This window comes from Physella acuta, unplaced genomic scaffold (assembly GCF_028476545.2).
Source record: "Physella acuta isolate Inbredline_101_S28 unplaced genomic scaffold, ASM2847654v3 ptg001370l, whole genome shotgun sequence".
Taxonomy (NCBI): Eukaryota; Metazoa; Mollusca; class Gastropoda; family Physidae; genus Physella; species Physella acuta.
The window spans coordinates 3,462-23,021 of NW_026732885.1; the positions used below are offsets into that span (position 1 = coordinate 3,462).

The window sequence follows — 19,560 nt, forward strand, 5'->3', positions numbered from 1 at the left end:
TTGCTGGAAAATTGTTAACGAATTAAGTAGGTCAGCGTGACACGGTCACACCTGGCTTTTACATTACCCATCCCTTTGTTACCTGTACGTCATACGTCATCAAGGTGGGAACTAGTCGGCTTGGAGAATTCCATTTTAAATTTATGTCTTATGCCACTGTGTATATACAAAGATACATAAGGACACACTCATATACATACATATACACACATCTATATACATATATATATATATATATATATATATATATATATATATATATATATATATATATATATATATTATATAATTACTATAACGACTAATTAATTATCTTTATCCTTCCATAGATTATACCAGCCCTCATCACGGAGACCTGTGGCCTTTTCACCCAGTGCAGAAATGGGCCTGACGGATATAGAGATGGCTCACAACTTTGATATAGACGACCCGTATTTTGATGACCGACAGTACGAGATGGTTTATGAGGTGAGTTGGCCCTAACTTATATTGGCCCCACTTTCTGTTGCCCCTACTTTCTGTTGGCCCTACTTTGTATTGACCCTACTTTCTGTTGGCCCTACTTTGTATTGACCCTACTTTATGTTGACCCTACTTTATGTTGGCCCTACCTTATGTTGGCCCTACTTTATGTTGGCCCTACCTTATGTTGGCCCTACTTTGCTGTCCCTGTGTCATGTTGGCCCTGCGTCATGTTGGCCCTACTTTGTTTCCCAGCTTTTGTTGGACCTACTTTATGTTGGCTGCGTCTGTGTGTTGGGCAATACAGTTAGAGGATTGAAACAGAAAACTGAGTTAGTGAAACCAAGAGAATTCTGGTGTGAATGGTGCAAGTTTTATGTTCCACTCATGCACCCACTTGTAGCGGAGTCACAGTCATGGGCCAGTTGGTGGTGGAGTTTGACTGACTTGTGGTTTAGATCACACCCTACTATCAGCAAGTTTACCACCGTTCATGAGCCACACATCGTCAACTTTTGCGCCAGCTTTGCCTGCTTTGCCTGCTCACCATTAGCATGTACTGTGTTGGTACTCACCATTATCATGTACTGTGCTGGTACTCACCATTATCATGTACTGTGCTGGTACTCACCATTATCATGTACTGTGCTGGTACTCACCATTATCATGTACTGTGTTGGTACTCACCATTATCATGTACTGTGCTGGTACTCACCATTATCATGTACTGTGCTGGTACTCACCATTATCATGTACTGTGCTGGTACTCACCATTATCATGTACTGTGTTGGTACTCACCATTATCATGTACTGTGCTGGTACTCACCATTATCATGTACTGTGTTGGTACTCACCATTATCATGTACTGTGTTGGTACTCACCATTATCATGTACTGTGTTGGTACTCACCATTATCATGTACTTTGTGGGTACTCACCATTAGCATATACTTTGTGGGTACTCACCATTATCATGTACTGTGTTGGTACTCACCATTATCATGTACTTTGTGGGTACTCACCATTAGCATGTACTGCGCCTATTTAACGCTCTTCCTGCTTAAAGAACAACCCTCGCATAGTAAATAACTGGTGAGCGATCTCCTGGTCAGGTTGCCCAGGTTTCTAGCCATCTACCCCCCCCCCACTCACACACACATACCCAACCACCCTCACACAATGGCCACTGCGTAGGTTTCTACCCATCTACTCTCTCCCCCCTTCCCCACTCACACACATACCCAACCACCCTCACACAATGAACACTGCGTAGGTTTCTCCAATCTATTATTGACACGTTCTTACATAGCTGTCAAGCCACTAATGAATAATTAGTTAAGCGCGTCGTGCCATGTCCACGCAAGTTGCCGACCCACGCGCGTGAAACGGCCGTGCATGACTCATCCTCAGTGTCACTTGCTGTATTCCCCCCCACCCCCCACCCCTTTCCACACCCTCTACACGGCTTTTCTCTCTAGCCTTCAAGACCCCCCCCCCCCACCCCCCTCCCACAGAAAAACTTTATTTTAAAAAAAGTAAAGTCTCATCCTTATTCATCTTTCAAACTTTAAAAAAAACAAACCCCACACAAATCCCAACGGAATAAAGTTTTAAAGATTTCAACAACAAAAATGATACATTAAAAACGCACGTTTCCATTATGAATGACAATCGATTTAAATTTTTTAACCCCCCCCCCCCCCTTTATTTCCTCAAACCTCTGAATGTTTTTCTTACTGTATGGGTCATTATTCCTGACATTCACACAAAAAGTATGACATTTCCTTACAACCACTCAGTTTATAAATCATCGAGATATCGTTTTTAAAGTAATTCATTTAATTTTTAAAAAATAATTTCTTCAAGTTAACCTATGAGGCTTTCTCCATTTAGCTGGATACTAGGCTAAAGTTTTGTTACGTTTGTGTTACATTTTATTTTTCCTTATAAGTGACCAATCGATTTCCTGTTTGGAGAATGTCATTATATCCGGCTGTTCTTTCGATGATTAGCGCCTTGTTAATTACCCACATGGGACGGTATGGCCTGGCGGCAGAGCGTTTGTCTCGTGTTCGAATCCGGGTTTAAGTCAGCAAAACGTCCATCGGAGTCCACCCAGCTCTGATCGGTACCTAACTCACGTTAGGTAAAGTAAAGACATCTGGGCATAGTGTTGACCAAAGTATTCCTTCTATGCCGAAGTCACAGAGACAGGTGAACTCTACTTCATTTGTCCCATCGAGCGTCAGCTTTAAAAAGTTAACTTAACTTTCACAACCCCCATTCCCATACTCCGTTACCCACTGTCACTTTGCAAAATGTACATTAATAAAAAATACAAATAAAATAGTTTTTTTTTGTGGTATACATAAAGGGAACACCATCAAACACTTGTATTTTAATATTTCGTGCTGTCCCTTGCTAATACTCCGTGTGGAATTCACTCACAACTCGAACACCAATATACCTCTAATATACCACAAGTATCCCACAAATATACCACCAATATGCCACCAGTTTATCACCATTCAAACGGTCAGCACGCGTAGCCCGTGTGGGGAATTCATTTACAACACTATAACCAATATACCACTCGTATACCATAAGTATACTACAAGTATACCACCAATCTGTCACTACTGTTAAAACCTTCAACACTTACATTTTTAAGACAGATGTATGTACTCATATCAAACATATCAAAAAATCAAAACTGTAGAAACTTAACAAATCTCTGCAGATTATTGCCCCCCCCCCACAAATCTGTGTAGATTGATGCCACCCCCCCCCCCCACCCCCCCACCCCCCACCCCATTTCTCGTCTGCTAACGATACCGCAACTGAAACCATTCTAGGTCAATTTTCAGGTTAACTAAACCTCCCCGACTAACACCCCCATTAAGACCCCCCCCCTCGTACCCACGTGATCAAAACGTCATCAAGGAAATAGTACACGACGGTCTACACCGGCTCATCAGGCAGACAACCTACGTCACGTGACTTCTGACAAATGCCGTTTCCATACCGCACTTTGCTGCGGCGGTAACTCTGGTGAAACTCTGACTCTCCGCTTGCTTGTTGGTGCTGACGTTCTTTCAGGCATCTTAGTTTATGGACTGAGCCCCCCTCCCCCCTCAGCCCCTCATCCAAGAACGTCCTACGCCCCACCCCTCCTTATCGAATGAAATATAATTTATATTGAAAATATGAAAATATACTTTTACCAGTGCCCCCCACCCCCTTGAAATTTATCCCCCCCCCCCATTCCTTTCCCAAAATTTCAAGTGGGGAAGAAACACTACAGACATCAACTCTCACATCAACACTGTCAAAGTTTCTTAAAAATAATTTTAATTTACCTCTTTATGTTATTATTATTCTTTATTTCTTACATAAAAACAAATCTTTTAAAGAGTAAAACTAAATTTAAAAAAGTAAAAATGTAGAGTGGTCCGAGGGGAGGGGGGGGGGGGGGGGGGGGGGGGTGGAGATGTTTCCAGAAAAAGGAGCCGGCATCAAGGGTTACTAAACTCCGGCCAATAACTCAGCCAGGGACACTCAGTCGGACGATCGTCTGCTAGCAGCCAGGTTTGTGTCTCCCCCCCCCCCCCTCGTGCCATTTAGCGCTCACACATTAGCCCTGTACTGTAAACCTGCTCTTTTCTCGCGCACACGTTAATATTCTCCCGCGAGCTTTAATCGAGTTTGAATATATTTATACAAATATAAACTTTGAAATTAACGTATGTATAATCTGATCACTGGTGTAGTTTTGTTTATTGTAATATCATTTTAATTTGTTTTTCTTTTTAATACATTTTTCTGAGGTAAAATATTTTTTCTTTGCGAAACAAAAATCTACAGGAAGTAATTACACATTTTTAGAGTTCTTTCCCCTTTTCCCTCTATTTTTAACCCGAGCAGAATTATTGTAGCCAGGATTTTAAGCGAATATTTACATTATTCAGCGTGAAAACTGAAATGTGTTTAGCTTTCACACACTCGGGTGCCTGTATTTCAAGGTGTTACAAGCAAATCACACACCTGTGAACGGTGTGTTTTTATTTAAGTATTAGAACACAATACGACGTCAGAGTTGTTTGGTTTTTAAATGTTTAATGGAGACTTGGGGGGGGGGTGTACTTAAAACCTGATTTCGGTCGGAATTTAACGAAAATTTGACCAGTAGGCGTAAAACTGACTAAAGGGTATGACAAAAAACTAACCCGGGGTAGGACGAAAAACTGACCCGGGGTAGGACGAAAAACTGACCCGGGGTATGAAGAAAAACTCACCGCTGCCGGAAAATGAAAAAGTTTGTCCCGGGGTATGATGAAAAATTGATGGGTGGGGAAAAACTAATCTTGAACGGAATTCGACAAAAATCCGTCACCTGTAGTTGCAGGGGCAGCCTTGGGTCGAGGTCTTGGGTTCGAGTCCTGGTCGGACAGACACGAACACATAAATAAATGTTATTCTACGTTTGACCTTTAGAACCATGTTCTGTAGCAGCATCTTTTCTTTTAAGGAGATAAACCATTCAAGTACAAAGTTTGTGCGTATTTCAATTATTTTAATTCATGCTCGTATTCTAAACGAACGCAATAAATAAAATACAGCCCGCTTATATTTTTATGATAGATAACAATTTTCAGCTTCGTTTTTTTTACTTGTAAGCTGCCCAACAATAAACCCATTCGTTATCAACAATTTCGAGAAAATTTTAAAAAATCTATCCTAATATTATATCTTTAGATGAAAATATATTTGTAACATTTTGGATTTGGTCACTAATTATCAATAATCTCTCATCATCTACTATGATAACGGAACATTTTTAAACGGGAAAATATTTCCCCCCAATGCTTTTCTCCCTTTTCTCCTTTTTCCCACATTTTCCCTCTACCACGCCGAACAAGATGAAATCGTTAAGCCTAACTGTCACACTGGCCAATAATAACTCGACGCTCTGGCCAGATTTTTCTCCCCCACTCGGCCAAACGCGATTACAACAATTGTGTGCCTGATTAGGTGGGAACCACTGCTCTAGACTCGATAGAAACCCACCAAGGCTATTATTTTGTGGCAGCGCAGTTTTCAATGAAAATACTTCCGGAAAATTGCGAAGCTTCTGGTTTCTATTTTTAGGCCTGGACTTTAAAAAAATCTAATACAATGTTTTGAATGTGTTGATCTAGAAATGAAAGCAATTTTTATTTTTAAATCTCAATATCAAAATCGTGCAGATTAAAAAAAAAACTGTTTATAACCTTTAAAATGTAGCTCATAATGGAGAATTATGGATCTCCGCTCTGAAACACAACGCCGCCATTTTTCTGTAAGCTGTTGAGTTAATTAGCCTCTGTAAGCTGTTGAGTTAATTAGCCTTCATCCGTGGCTGGTCTTGTAACCTCATCAAGTTTTTCAACGGCGGCCATGTTTGTTTTCTGATTGTCACGCATCAATCATTCAAGGAGCATGCGCCGTGAGTCATTTGTTGAATGCCCTCGCGTTGATCGCGGGCAGGATGCGACTGCGTACACAGAGGTGGCCGGCACTGTTGAATCATACAGCCGGCACCGGCATTTTACAGGCACCGGCATTATATCGAGTGCTGTCTATTCTAGGTCACCAGTAACCTCACCATTTGATCACCCTCGCCTATATTACCAAATGATCAAATTACAAATACAATAAATTAATAATGGACCGAATTAGTCTGTATACTAAATTACTAATTTACCTAATTACCAAGGGGTGAAATTACTAATTGAACAAATTACATATATACTAAATTACAAATCAGTTACTAAATTACCTAATGACTGCATCACCAATTAACTACTTACAAATTGACTGAAACACCAATGTAATGAATTATCAACTGCTTCATTACCAATCGACTAAATTACCCATCGACTAAGTTACCCATCGACTAAGTTACCCATCGACTAAATTACCCATCGACTAAATTACCCATCGACTAAATTACCCATCGACTAAATTACCCATCGACTAAATTACCCATCGACTAAATTACCCATCGACTAAATTACCCATCGACTAAATGACCCATCGACTAAATTACCCATCGACTAAATTACCCATCGACTAAATTACCCATCGACTAAATTACCCATCGACTAAATTACCCATCGACTAAATTACCCATCGACTAAATCACCAACCATGTAGTCAACAATGGCCACACACCAACAGGTGAGTTAATCAACTTGCGACCTCGGCACTGATCAACTTTTCCAAAGTCCGACACACTTTATTGTACACCAATCTTGTATAAACGCCGGGCAGTCTACTTCACACCCCCCCCCCTCCACACACACACACACACGCGTCTCTAGCCACCAGACAGACCCCACCCCCCTCCCCTTTCAGATTTTCCAATTAATTATCCTCGCACAGGTCTGACGGTCTAAAGCTGACTTGTCAGCCTGCACTTGACCACTCAGGCTAGCCAGAGATCGTTAGGCTAACCAGAGATCGTTAGGCTAACCAGAGATCGTTAGGCTACCACAGTCCGCTCCGGCTAGACAGTTCAGACTAGACAGAGATCGTTAGGCTAGCCAGAGATCGCCAAGCTACCACTGACCACTAGGCTACCACCTACCGCAAGGCTACAACCGACAAATAGGCTACCATCTGCTAGATAGCACCGCCATTTGAGAGGATACTTATGGCTACACAGGCTACCCCTGGCTACTCGTGATACAAAAAGACCAACCGTATCAAATATCCACCGCTAATTCCGTGGTCTTGTGCTATCTTTGATTATCCGTTACCATGGCAACCCGAGAAATTACTACTGATTTCCCTGTACATGTCGACGGGGTGGGGGGGGGGGGATTGGTTGTAAGGCAGAGATTTGTCTTATTTCTGTCGGTTTATCAAATGTCTGACACGGGCGTGACGCCTCGAGTGACGCGGCGGCCTTCATGTCAAGAAGCCATTTCCTTGACGACCGCGCTGGCGTCCCTGACGACCGCTAATGGAGATGCCCGCGAGCCTTCAGCCTGTTGTATGGCTGCACATACCTTCGCGAACTCATCACTTTTTAAAAAAAAAAAAACATTTTTTTTCTTTTTTTTCTATTCCTTCCAGTCGAGTTCACACAGCACAAAGTAAAAAAAAAAAAATCAAGTACGTTGAACACGCGTTTAAGAATAAATCAAACGCTAATGAAAATCAGCGAGGGTACATCAGCTAAGAATAATTATGACGTCAGGTGTTTTAATGTTCCGCCAAGCTATCAAACCCGCTTCATTGACGTGTTTGTTTATCATTTTTGGTGTGTTTGTTGCTCGTTCGGTCGCTCGAAAGAAAGCGGGTTCGATTCGGGTAGCCATTGTTTTCATTATCCGCCCCTTTTTTTCGATTATCTGCCCTTGCTTCTATTACTTTTCCACAGCTTCTGCGCTGAAGAACAAGTTTGATTATTTTTTTTCCCCGGCTAAATGCGAAAAACAGATTTTTGCATTATTTAAAACACGGATCTAGTGTGGGGAAAAGAAAAGAAACAAAGACGAAACATTTTGGCTTGTCGTAATCATTTTTTTTTTAAATTTTTTTTTTCAAGAACGAATTTTAAGAATTTTAAAAATATTCCGTGTAGTGAAAATTTTAGCGAAACAATATTCCAAAGTCCTTATTAAAACACTTCATGTTTTTAATTTCTAACTACAAAGTAGAAAACGGTCTTTAAATTAGGATTTCTCGCCTGATTCACTCAAGTTAAAATGTGTTGTTGTTTTTTTTCTCGCTGTCCATAAGATGATTCAACGAGATTCTAGCGTTAGTCACATAATCCCTTGAATCTCTGCCATCTCTGAGAATTCTCACGTTGCGATCTGTTTTCTGTTAGTTATCTGCCCCCCCCCCCCCCCCACCCCCCCCCCCCCCCCCCTCTTCACCGGTTATCATTTTATTACATACAGCATGTAGATAAGTAACAGGATACATTACTATTAATAAACGAATGCATACCTACCTCTAACAAATTAAAAAAAAAATTCTTGACTTTTAAATTATGTTAGTGTGCTAGTAACATTACTCTCGACTAATTACGTCACACATCAGCCGCGTTGGGGTTGAGGTGGGGGTCAACGACCTTCGCCCTACAGGTACAGTCCCAGACCACTTCCAGCAAACCAACGCATCGCTATTTTTTTTTTATTTAAAGAATATTTTGCCAAAATGTTTTCCAACTCGCCGGCTTTACGCGACAACCCAACCGATCCTAACCGGGCCGGCACCTAACCACTGACGCGTCTCCCCACGGGAGACACGTGGTATCAACCTACCCCCCCCCCCCTCTTTTCCCTCCATCCCGTGTTTTGTCTGTTCATGTTTGTATCATGTAAAATGCACAAACTTTGACACGGCCAACGATTTATTAATCACTGCGCCGGTCGCCAAAGTAGGGAAACAAGAAAATTATTCACGCGTTGGTGCGAAGTTTAGTGTAAAAAATTAATCACGATTAGTCTGTCCCGGTCTGGTATTTTTTTTTTTTACTTGTTGTTTAAAAACATTGCACAAATGAATTCTACATCATGGGCTATTTTTTTTCTGATTGAATCAATCTACCGTGTTCATTTTATGCGCGGGTTTTAACGCCAATGCACTAGAGGTTTACAAAATAATCCACTTTTGTTAATGAGACCCCGTAAATAATTAGTAATTAATCATCTGCAATTAATAACACGTGTGATAAAATACTAAATTGCTATGTTTTAAAAAAAAACTATCTATAATTTCTGTGTGCATGACTGAATAATCGTGATAGTCTTTGAATAGTTGTGATTTGTCTTTGAACCTTTGATTACCGTGCTGTTTAGACTAAAAACCTTTCGTCTCGTAATGAGTTCCAGGAAAATAAGATTTTTTAAATATCCATAATCTAACACCTGAACCTTGCCCTAAACTAATTATATTTTAATGTGAACGGCGTGGTAGGGTGATAGTGCACTCGACTGCCAACCCGAATTTCTCGAGTTCGGGTCCCGGTTCGAGTTTATAAGGTCACTGAGTCGACTCAGCTCTGATGGGTACCCGACTCATTTCATCGGCCACACGGATCATCTTGTTTGAAAGACTAACTTTCTTTTTCGTGTTCACCTGCTACATTAGGGTGAAGGATAATGGGATGTCTATTAAATCTTTAGGCCTAATCAAAATTAGTGGGCTAATCAGATCAAGGTCACCATCAGAACCTAACACCATACTGTGACCACTGCACGTGAAAGTATCGGCACTGTTGACTGCAGATATCGATACTGTCCATTTGGCTTACCTGGTACCAGACAATAGAAGACATCGATACCTAGCGCCCTATTCCAGCGTTCAAATATATTCCTATATAAATGATCGCACATTAATTGTCTTTCCTTCTTTTTAACTTCCACTTTCTTGCATGGTAGGCCTATACTTGAACTTCATCGTGATATTTTAAATTTAATTTTTTTTTTTTAGTTTTCCCTCATTTATATACTACTCAAATACAGTTTCCTTAAGCCCCCCCCCCTTCCTTGTTCTCATTTAACCGTCACCTTTGAATACTCCCCCCCCCCCCCCCACTATCTCATTGACTATTCCCTCTGATCGTCATTGTTCTATAAATAACCATCCAATGGCCGTGAGCCTGGGCATATGGATTGCGCCTCGCCAGTTGTACAGGACATATGAGCTATCAAATGACAGATAAACATCAGCGAATCTCTTCCACGAATGTAATCGTCACATCGCTTCCACGATACCATCCATAGTAATCGACTTCTGCCTCCACGGGAAAACTTTGTCCATTATAAATCTCCCCCCTCACCCCTCCCCCACACAAATCGATTATTTAAAAAAAATATTGAAGGAAAGGTGAGTCACAGCGTGGGGCTTTAAATGAGAAGTTTCCAGAAGATCTGACGGTGGGTGTGTCAGTGTGTCAGACATGTTTCATACAGGCAGCGGCACAAGGACTGTCATTGTAGCATGTGACTACTGCTGCTGTTCTGGGTAACCACTGTTATGCTGAATTGGCACTGTCTACATGTCATTATATATATATATATATATATATATATATATATATATATATATATATATATATATATATATATATATAACTCTATTAATATGCTTATTTGTATAATGTCCATCAGTACTATCTAACTGAAGAACTCCTAATGATTTCTTACCTCGCTAATAAAAAAAATAATTTCCACCGCCCTTTCTCGGGTCCGTATAATTATTAGTTGCCCATTGATCGGTCGAGGGACTAGAGAATCGTGTTGGTCCATTTAGTACGAACACAATCTAATCGATTACCGATTTTCCATTCCAGAGAGTATCGATTCAGAAGCCGGGTTATTGAAACAAGAGAGTCGATTCTCCCAAAGACCAACGGGGTCCGTCGATCCTGAAGAATCAAATTTTACTGATACTACCTTAGTCTTCCTAAGACAACCTCCCAACCACAAACTCACATCGCGCGTCTACCGTACCTCGTAAATTTTACTTCAACCCACCCCCAACACACATTTCAATTGAATTCTTCATTGTATCCGCTTATTAAAGTTTAAATATGCCTCAGGAAACAGAACTTTGAAGATTCATTAGTTTTTTTTAACGTTAAATAAACAGTGGTGAGGGGAGGGAAAACCGAGGTTATGTTTTTAATTAATTACTCGTGTATGTATTTAATGCGTATACCAATATATTATAATCTAAAACACACTTTTGCTACATATAACATTACATACCTTAATATGCACTCTGTATATGCCACCCCCCCCCCCCCCCCTTGATATACCTTGATGTGCACTCAGTGACATTGTTGAAATAAGAGTGAGGTAGAGGCAGGGATTACCTCCCTGTTGTGTAGGAGTTACCTCCCTGTTATTTAGGAGTTACCTCCCTGTTATGTCATAGCAATATTTGCATGAACATCAGACATACGTCTTGAATGGCACCTTCATACCAACTTTAGAAAATGTAGACTTCGTGTGCTTTTAAATTAAAATAATGTTATATTCTCGTTCGATTTTTTAATAACGTCACACACTGTTTGAACACCCACCCCCAAACTTAACCACCCTTCTAAATTTCTACATACTTAGTTTTTTTTATATGTTTACGTTGAGAGGTTAATGGCTGTCCTGATCATGTCGCACCTCACTTGTTGATTTTAAAAGACATCAAGTTAATTCCCCGGCCTGTTTGCACATATATTTCCCCCTCACTTAATGGCATTGGGTTTGGTTTCTTTCGCTTTTTTTTTCTTCACGTAAATGCTTGAAATTTGCCCAGCTTCATACTCCCCATCCCCCCCCCCCCCCCCCCCCACACTCCTCAAATCCTATCCTAATATTTAGCTTCGAGAAATTTGTCTCATCGTCTTGATATATTTAAAAAAAAATCCTACAAATCAACACGAAAGGGAAAGAACTCAACTTTTGCTGTGACCTCCCCTTTCTGTATTCACCCCAATTTGTGAAAAAGCCCCCCACGACCCTCAGAGTTTGAATTTGGCCAATGCAACATGAAATGCCGCCCCGGCTGATGTTTTATCAATCAATCAATCCGCATTCACGGGCAGGACCAACTCACTAGGGGTCAGGGGTCGCAGCGAGCGCCCATCCAACTGCGTGGTAGCGTAATGTCATATTCCTATTAATTTTTTTTCTTCTTCTTCTCCTTCTCGTTTTCGTTGCCTTGTCGTCGCCTCGTCAGGGGATTTGTATGACGACGGGACTAGACGATGTTTTTTTTTATCGTTTTAAAGAGGAAAAAACCTAACATTTGAGATGGTGGGAATGGGAGAGGTGTGTCGATGGGGGTGGGGGGGGGGGGGGGGTAACAAGACGCTCGTTGAGTATTGAGAGATCGAATGGATTTCTTGATTAGATGTAAATACTTCATCCCCTCCCATTTTTTTATTTTAGAGAAAGCCATACCCGCGATTTCTTAATTCAACGTATCCGCCATCCATCTTCCCTTTTATCTATCTCATCATCGCTGCCGCTTCATCAATTTCCGGTGTTCGTCGCTTGCAGTCGCCTTATCGTTGCTTTCATCGGTGTTCTCGTTAATCACTCATATTTTCTTATTTTACATCGACACTACCATCCCGGGGTAGTGGGGGGGGGGGGGGGGGGTTGTATCTGATAAACAGTCTGAGCATCAGTAGCACATATAAAACTACCCTCTAGTCTTATATACAACTTGAATGTTGTTAGTTTTAAAGTTACCAAGAACCACAACCCAGCGATGTACTGATTGGACTATACAGGACTATCTCCCCTGATGGTTATGACGTAACTTCCAATCTCTATTCCGTTTTTAAATGAATTTTTTTTGTTCGCTTGCCGAGAACTATGACAACATTAATTCTTATGACAGCCCAACATAACCCCTGCCCCCCCCCCACCCTACACGATGCAGTTATTTGTTGTCTCTATACTTTTCATCAACTAGATTATATCACTTCAAAAATATTTCTCCAAATATATAGACTCATATATAGAAAGGCGAAAAATACATTCGTCTTTATTTAAGAGGAAGATTTATTAAGCAAAAGCTTTTAGGTAATACGGTGGGTGTGTGGGGGGGGGGGGGGGGGGTGAAGAGACCATTACATCATATGAATAAGGGGGGGGGGGGGTCTTGATTCGCTAAATCAAATTCGTTTTCGTTTGACAGTTTAATATCATAAGTGGCTGCTTAACAAATGTTTGAATTATTTTTTGTATAGGTATATAATCGAAAACTGCTTACAATAATGTAAGCACGTACTGGTGTAATCGCTGTAATGCTTACAATGGTAAAGATGACATTCAGTCAGTGTTTAGCCCGAAGTTTGGTTTTGTTGTGTATGGGTCGTGCCACGCCCCCTAATATATGTTCGGTTGTGTAATGGTCGTACCACGTCCCCTAATATATGTTTTTTTTGTGTATATTCAAATCCCCCATTATCGAGCGTTGTGTACTGTAATTGTCATACAATTCCCTTTAATCATTTATTATATAACTGCCATCAAATGCCCCTTACTTTGTGTGTATTGTATCTGTCTGTCCCTTACTTAATGATTTGCATATGTCTTAATCTGCCCCCTACCTAATTATTTGCATATAACTGTCTTAATCTGCCCCCTACCTAATGATTTGCATATAACTGTCTAATTTGGCCCCTACCTAATGATTTGCATATAACTGTCTTAATCTGCCCCCTACCTAATGATTTGCATATAACTGTCTTAATCTGCCCCCTACCTAATGATTTGCATATAACTGTCTTAAGCTGCCCCCTACCTAATGATTTGCATATAACTGTCTTAATCTGCCCCCTACCTAATGATTTGCATATAACTGTCTTAATCTGCCCCCTATCTAATGATTTGCTTATAACTGTCTTAATCTGCCCCCTACCTAATTATTTGAATATAACTGTCTTAATCTGCCCCCTACCTAATGATTTGCTTATAACTGTCTTAATCTGCCCCCTACCTAATGATTTGCTTATAACTGTCTTAATCTGCCCCCTACCTAATGATTTGCATATAACTATTATAACTGTCTTAATCTGCCCCCTACCTAATGATTTGCTTATAACTGTCTTAATCTGCCCCCTACCTAATGATTTGCATATAACTGTCTTAATCTGCCCCCTACCTAATGATTTGCATATAACTGTCTTAATCTGCCCCCCTACCTAATGATTTGCATATAACTGTCTTAATCTGCCCCCTACCTAATGATTTGCATACATCAGCCCTAATCTGCCCCCTCTTGTTTTCCAGGAGGTCATGTTGAGACGCACCTCCACGGATGAGAAACTCGGATTAACGCTTTGTTACGGGTCACTGGAGGACGAGCTCACAGATATATTTATTAGCGAGGTCAGTGCTTCTGTGACGTCATTGCGTGTCTGGTCAGTTTGAGTGTGACGTCAGAGCATATCTAAAAAAATGTTTATCTATACACATACACGCATGCATCCGCTTGTTATACACATACTCATATACATACTCATACCCAAACATGCGCCATAATTTCCAAAAAGTTGTAATGAAATATAAATAAACCATTTCTTAACGAGGCTGCTTTGTGAATAAAACCTAAACTCTGGCAGAGCTAAGCCTGGGTAAGGATAGAGAGTATTTACAATGGTGTTGTTCAGTCTTTAGATGCTAAGAATTCTATGTGTGTTTCACTACTATCGATTGCGATTGTTGTTTTATTTATGCGAGTAGAGCGCAGGTAGGGAAGACAAAATGAGATTTCACGAGAGCGTTTCTGGAAACTACATACACGTGAGACATAGATTTGTAGTTGAGACGTTAACTCGTGTTGGTAAGACGTTTGTTCGTATAGGTGAGACATTTGTTCGTGTAGTTGAGACGTTTGTTCGTGTAGGTGAGGCGTTTGTTCGTGTTGGTGAGACATTTATTCGTGTTGGTGAGACGTTCGTTCGTGTTGATGAGACGTATGTTCGTGTAGGTGAGACGTTTGTTCGTGTAGGTGAGACATTTGTTCGTGTTGGTGAGACGTTTGTTCGTGTTGGTGAGACATTTGTTCGTGTTGGTGAGACGTTTGTTCGTGTTGGTGAGACGTTTGTTCGTGTTGGTGAGACGTTTGTTCGTGTTGGTGAGACGTTTGTTCGTGTAGGTGAGACGTTTGTTCGTGTTGGTGAGACGTTTGATCGTGTTGGTGAGACATTTGTTCGTGTTGGTGAGACATTTGTTCGTGTTGGTGAGACGTTTGTTCGTGTAGGTGAGACGTTTGTTCGTGTAGGTGAGACGTTTGTTCGTGTAGGTGAGACATTTGTTCGTGTTGGTGAGACGTTTGTTCGTGTTGGTGAGACGTTTGTTCGTGTAGGTGAGACGTTAGTTCGTGTTGGTGAGACATTTGTTCGTGTAGGTGAGACGTTTGTTCGTGTTGGTGAGACGTTTGTTCGTGTTGGTGAGACATTTGTTCGTGTTGGTGAGACATTTGTTCGTGTTGGTGAGACATTTGTTCTTGTTGGTGAGACATTTGTTCGTGTTGGTGAGACATTTGTTCGTGTTGGTGAGACGTTTGTGTAGGTGAGACATTTGTTCGTGTTGGCGAGATGTTTGTTCGTGTTGGTGAGACGTTTGTTCGTGTTGGTGAGACATTTGTTCGTGTAGGTGAGACATTTGTTCGTGTTGGTGAGACATTTGTTCGTGTTGGTGAGACGTTTGTTCGTGTTGGTGAGACGTTTGTTCGTATAGGTGAGACATTTGTTCGTGTAGTTGAGACGTTAGTTCGTGTTGGTGAGACATTTGTTCGTGTAAGTGAGACGTTTGTTCGTGTAGGTGAGACTTTTGTTTGTGTTGGTGAGACGTTTGTTCGTGATGGTGAGACATTTGTTCGTGTTGGTGAGACATTTGTTCGTGGAAGTGAGACACATTCGTGTGAATGGGGAGACACGCCCCAGCGAGTGTTCGACCTATCTTTGACCAGAATCTAAGATAACCACTTCAACCAAATCGATACCCTCTATGGACCTAACCGTACTATAGAAAAAAAAAACCTCATCACAATTAATTTGTTGTATGACTGTAATCGATTTCTAGAATTATCTATTACTGCGATCAAACGTATTCGGACTTGCTGCATCCAGCACCGAATACTGTAATAAATTTTAATTAGTTCCTTTTATTATATCGGTATGTTTTAATTATATCGGTATGTTAGTAAACGTTTGGCAGTTATTTCATTAGCGGTTGTTGTTGTTTAAGGGGGGGGGGGGGGGTTGGTTGGCTTTTTCAGCCTGAAAATAAATTTCCCACGCTTTTTTTCTACATGTTAAAGCAGGCCTATTTCATTGCCATCTACTATTCAAACTGCCTTACAACGTTTTCAATGGAAAATAAAATTTCAATACTACTTACCTCTTCGTCAAAAGCTAGAGGGTTAAGGTTATTTTTAGTGTCATTGATAGTTTAGCAATTGACGTCGATTTATATCAATACTATCGATTCCATAGTTTGTATAGAGTACCATGATAATAAGTACATTAAAAAAATAACAAAGCTTCATTTCCGAGAAATATTGTGTAAATCAGTCCCACATTATTCAGACTGAAAAAAGGGGGCAGAAAGATCCGAGTGGTCACCCCTTGTTAGTCTAGCAATTTTTCCACGGCTTTTCCGGTCGGTTTCACCCCACGCAAACAAGCCCGGGGGGGGGGGGGGGAGTCTGGTGACGGTGTCCACATTGATAGACATAATCACGCAGGCATTCACTGAGGCAACATTTTTTTTTCTTTTCCTTTTTGCCTATTTCAATTTGTTTACCGTCGCAACCATTTCACCCCGGGGCCACATGAATAGACGGGCTGTCAAAAATTGACTGTTTCGCACGGTGAGACATTCGTGTGTTCTAGTGGCTGAATGGAAGAAGGAAGGGAGAAAAAAAAAGAATATTTGTCTTTGAATACGCCCAAGTCTATCTATGAGGGGGGTATTTGTTCATGAAGTAACGCTTGTGAATAAAGCATTCACAGGAGTGTATCCTGAATTATATTTCGGTGACGTTTAAAGAGGGCTACAACTAAACGTTTCGATTATCCCCCTTTTCTTTCTCTATTCTAAGGAGATTTAAAAAAAAAAATTTGAACTCAAAGACTTGCGTAGTTTTGAGAAAATTATTCAACACAATTAAGCTGACATGTTCAAAGAGGGGAGGGGTTGGGGTTAAAAAAAAAAGTTTGACGTTTAGAGCTTTCGATATTTTTTTTATTTCGTTAATTGAAAGAAAATATTTAACGGGAGAGAAGTGTAGGTTAAAATTTGTAAAGAGTTACACAACATGTTAAGACCAGTGAATTCATTTTGTGGGTTGGCGCCGCTAGGGGGTGGTTGTGGGGGGGGGGGGGGGCGCCGCTTTAAGTCTTCAAGTGGTGCCGGCAATTAGAGGGTGGGTGTTATGTTGGAATTAAGTTGGCTGTTGTATAGCTGGTTGAAGTTGTCAAATAATTTGTTGGCGGAATTTTATAAGGAGAGAAATAGAGAGAGAGAGGGGGGGGGGGGAGAAGCCATAAGGAATTAGGAAATCGATTCGCAATTTTCTTGTCACTTTGACGGAATGTCAGTGTAAATAAATAATATAGACCCAATTTTTTTTCCGTTGGTGGGAAGGGGGGCGTGGGATATTTTCGGGTGTAATGTTTTTATAAGGCTTGTATTTATTGCCTGTTGGCCTTTATAAAACATGGACGTTTTTGTAATTGACGTGACGTTATTTGAAGGGAATAACAACACTTGGCACCAGACTCGTTTAATGATCACACCTGTCACAAGTCTCGCTTTACGATCATAGTTGGCATTAGATTCGCTTAGCGATCATAGTTGGCACAAGTCTCGCTTAACGATCATACTTTTTACAAGTCTCGCTTAAGATCATACTTTTCACAAGTCTCGCTTAACGATCATACTTTTTTCGAGTCTCGCTTAACGATCATACTTTTCACAAGTCTCGCTTAAGATCATACTTTTCCAAAGTCTCGATTAACGATCATAGTTGGCAGTAGACTCGCTTAACGATTATACCTGATGTTTAGACTCAGACTGTATTTTTTTTAGAGTCGCTAATTATTCATTCTTACACTTCGGTGTACAACCCCCCCTCCGTTACCCCATCATCTGATCCCCTCCCCCCCCCCCCCCCTCATTCCCCGCCCATGTTCATATCATTAGCCAGACCACAATTAAATTACAACACCAGGACAAGCGGCCCGTGGTCCGCAGAACATTCGAACTAATTTAAATATTTTGTCCCTATCTTCCCCAACAAGCAAAGTTATTCAAATCGCTTTAATTTGCATTCTGTATTTGAACACAGATTCATATCCGGTGCGTGGGGTTGGGGGGGGGGGGGGGAGGGTGACACAGGCGGGAGCGATTGGTGCGTGGGGGGAGGGGTGCATGGGCGACCAGATCAAACTGTTATTAGTGAACCGATAGTATCGATTTGATTGGTTGAATGGGGCTTTATTTCTGTTTGCTTGCACACTTCCTGTGTTGATTCTCATCACACAAGAAATGGACGGCCGAGGTCCTTGTACGGTTGCTGGTTGCGACCGTACATTTTTGGGTTGCGTTGGCGTTACGTCAGAATGTGGTATATTATGTTAATAATTTACTGCTTTCTGGTTGACGATGGCGATGATACTGTAGATGACGATGGCGATGATACTGTAGATGACGATGGCGATGATACTGTAGATGACGATGGCGATGATACTGTAGATAACGATGGCGATGATACTGTAGATGACGATGGCGATGATACTGTAGATGACGATGGCGATGATACTGTAGATGACGATGGCGATGATACTGTAGATGACGATGGCGATGATACTGTAGATGACGATGGCGATGATACTGTAGATGACGATGGCGATGATACTGTAGATGACGATGGCGATGATACTGTAGATGACGATGGCGATGATACTGTAGATGACGATGGCGATGATACTGTAGATGACGATGGCGATGATACTGTAGATGACGATGGCGATGATACTGTAGATGACGATGGCGATGATACTGTAGATAACGATGGCGATGATACTGTAGATGACGATGGCGATGATACTGTAGATGACGATGGCGATGATACTGTAGATGACGATGGCGATGATACTGTAGATAACGATGGCGATGATACTGTAAATGACGATGGCGATGATACTGTAGATAACGATGGCGATGATACTGTAGATGACGATGGCGATGATACTGTAGATAACGATCGCGATGATATTGTAGATAACGATGGAGATGATACTGTAGATAACGATGGCGATGATACTGTAGATAACGATGGCGATGATACTGTAGATAACGATGGCGATGATATTGTAGATAACGATGGGGATGATACTGTAGATAACGATGGCGATGATAGTGTATATAATGATGACGATGATAGTGTAGATAATGATGACGATGCTAATGACGGTTATAATGATGGGCGCATATCAACATGTTGACCTGCTTATTGAAGCAGCTCCATTAGTAGGTTCAAGTATAATTTTTTATGTAAATTATATATTTTGT

At 41.0% G+C, this 19,560-nt stretch overlaps 1 protein-coding gene across 1 annotated transcript in view; it reads left to right on the forward strand.

Annotated features, from left to right (window-relative positions):
• Window positions 1-329: 329 nt before the first annotated feature.
• Window positions 330-19,560, forward strand: part of LOC131927073 (E3 ubiquitin-protein ligase PDZRN3-B) — a gene marked incomplete at its 5' end in the record, with an annotated part of 30,259 nt that continues 11,028 nt past the window's right edge. The window contains 2 exon segments of the mRNA XM_059282730.1: window positions 330-468; window positions 14,269-14,367. Of these exon segments, the coding sequence (XP_059138713.1) occupies window positions 330-468; window positions 14,269-14,367 (238 nt within the window).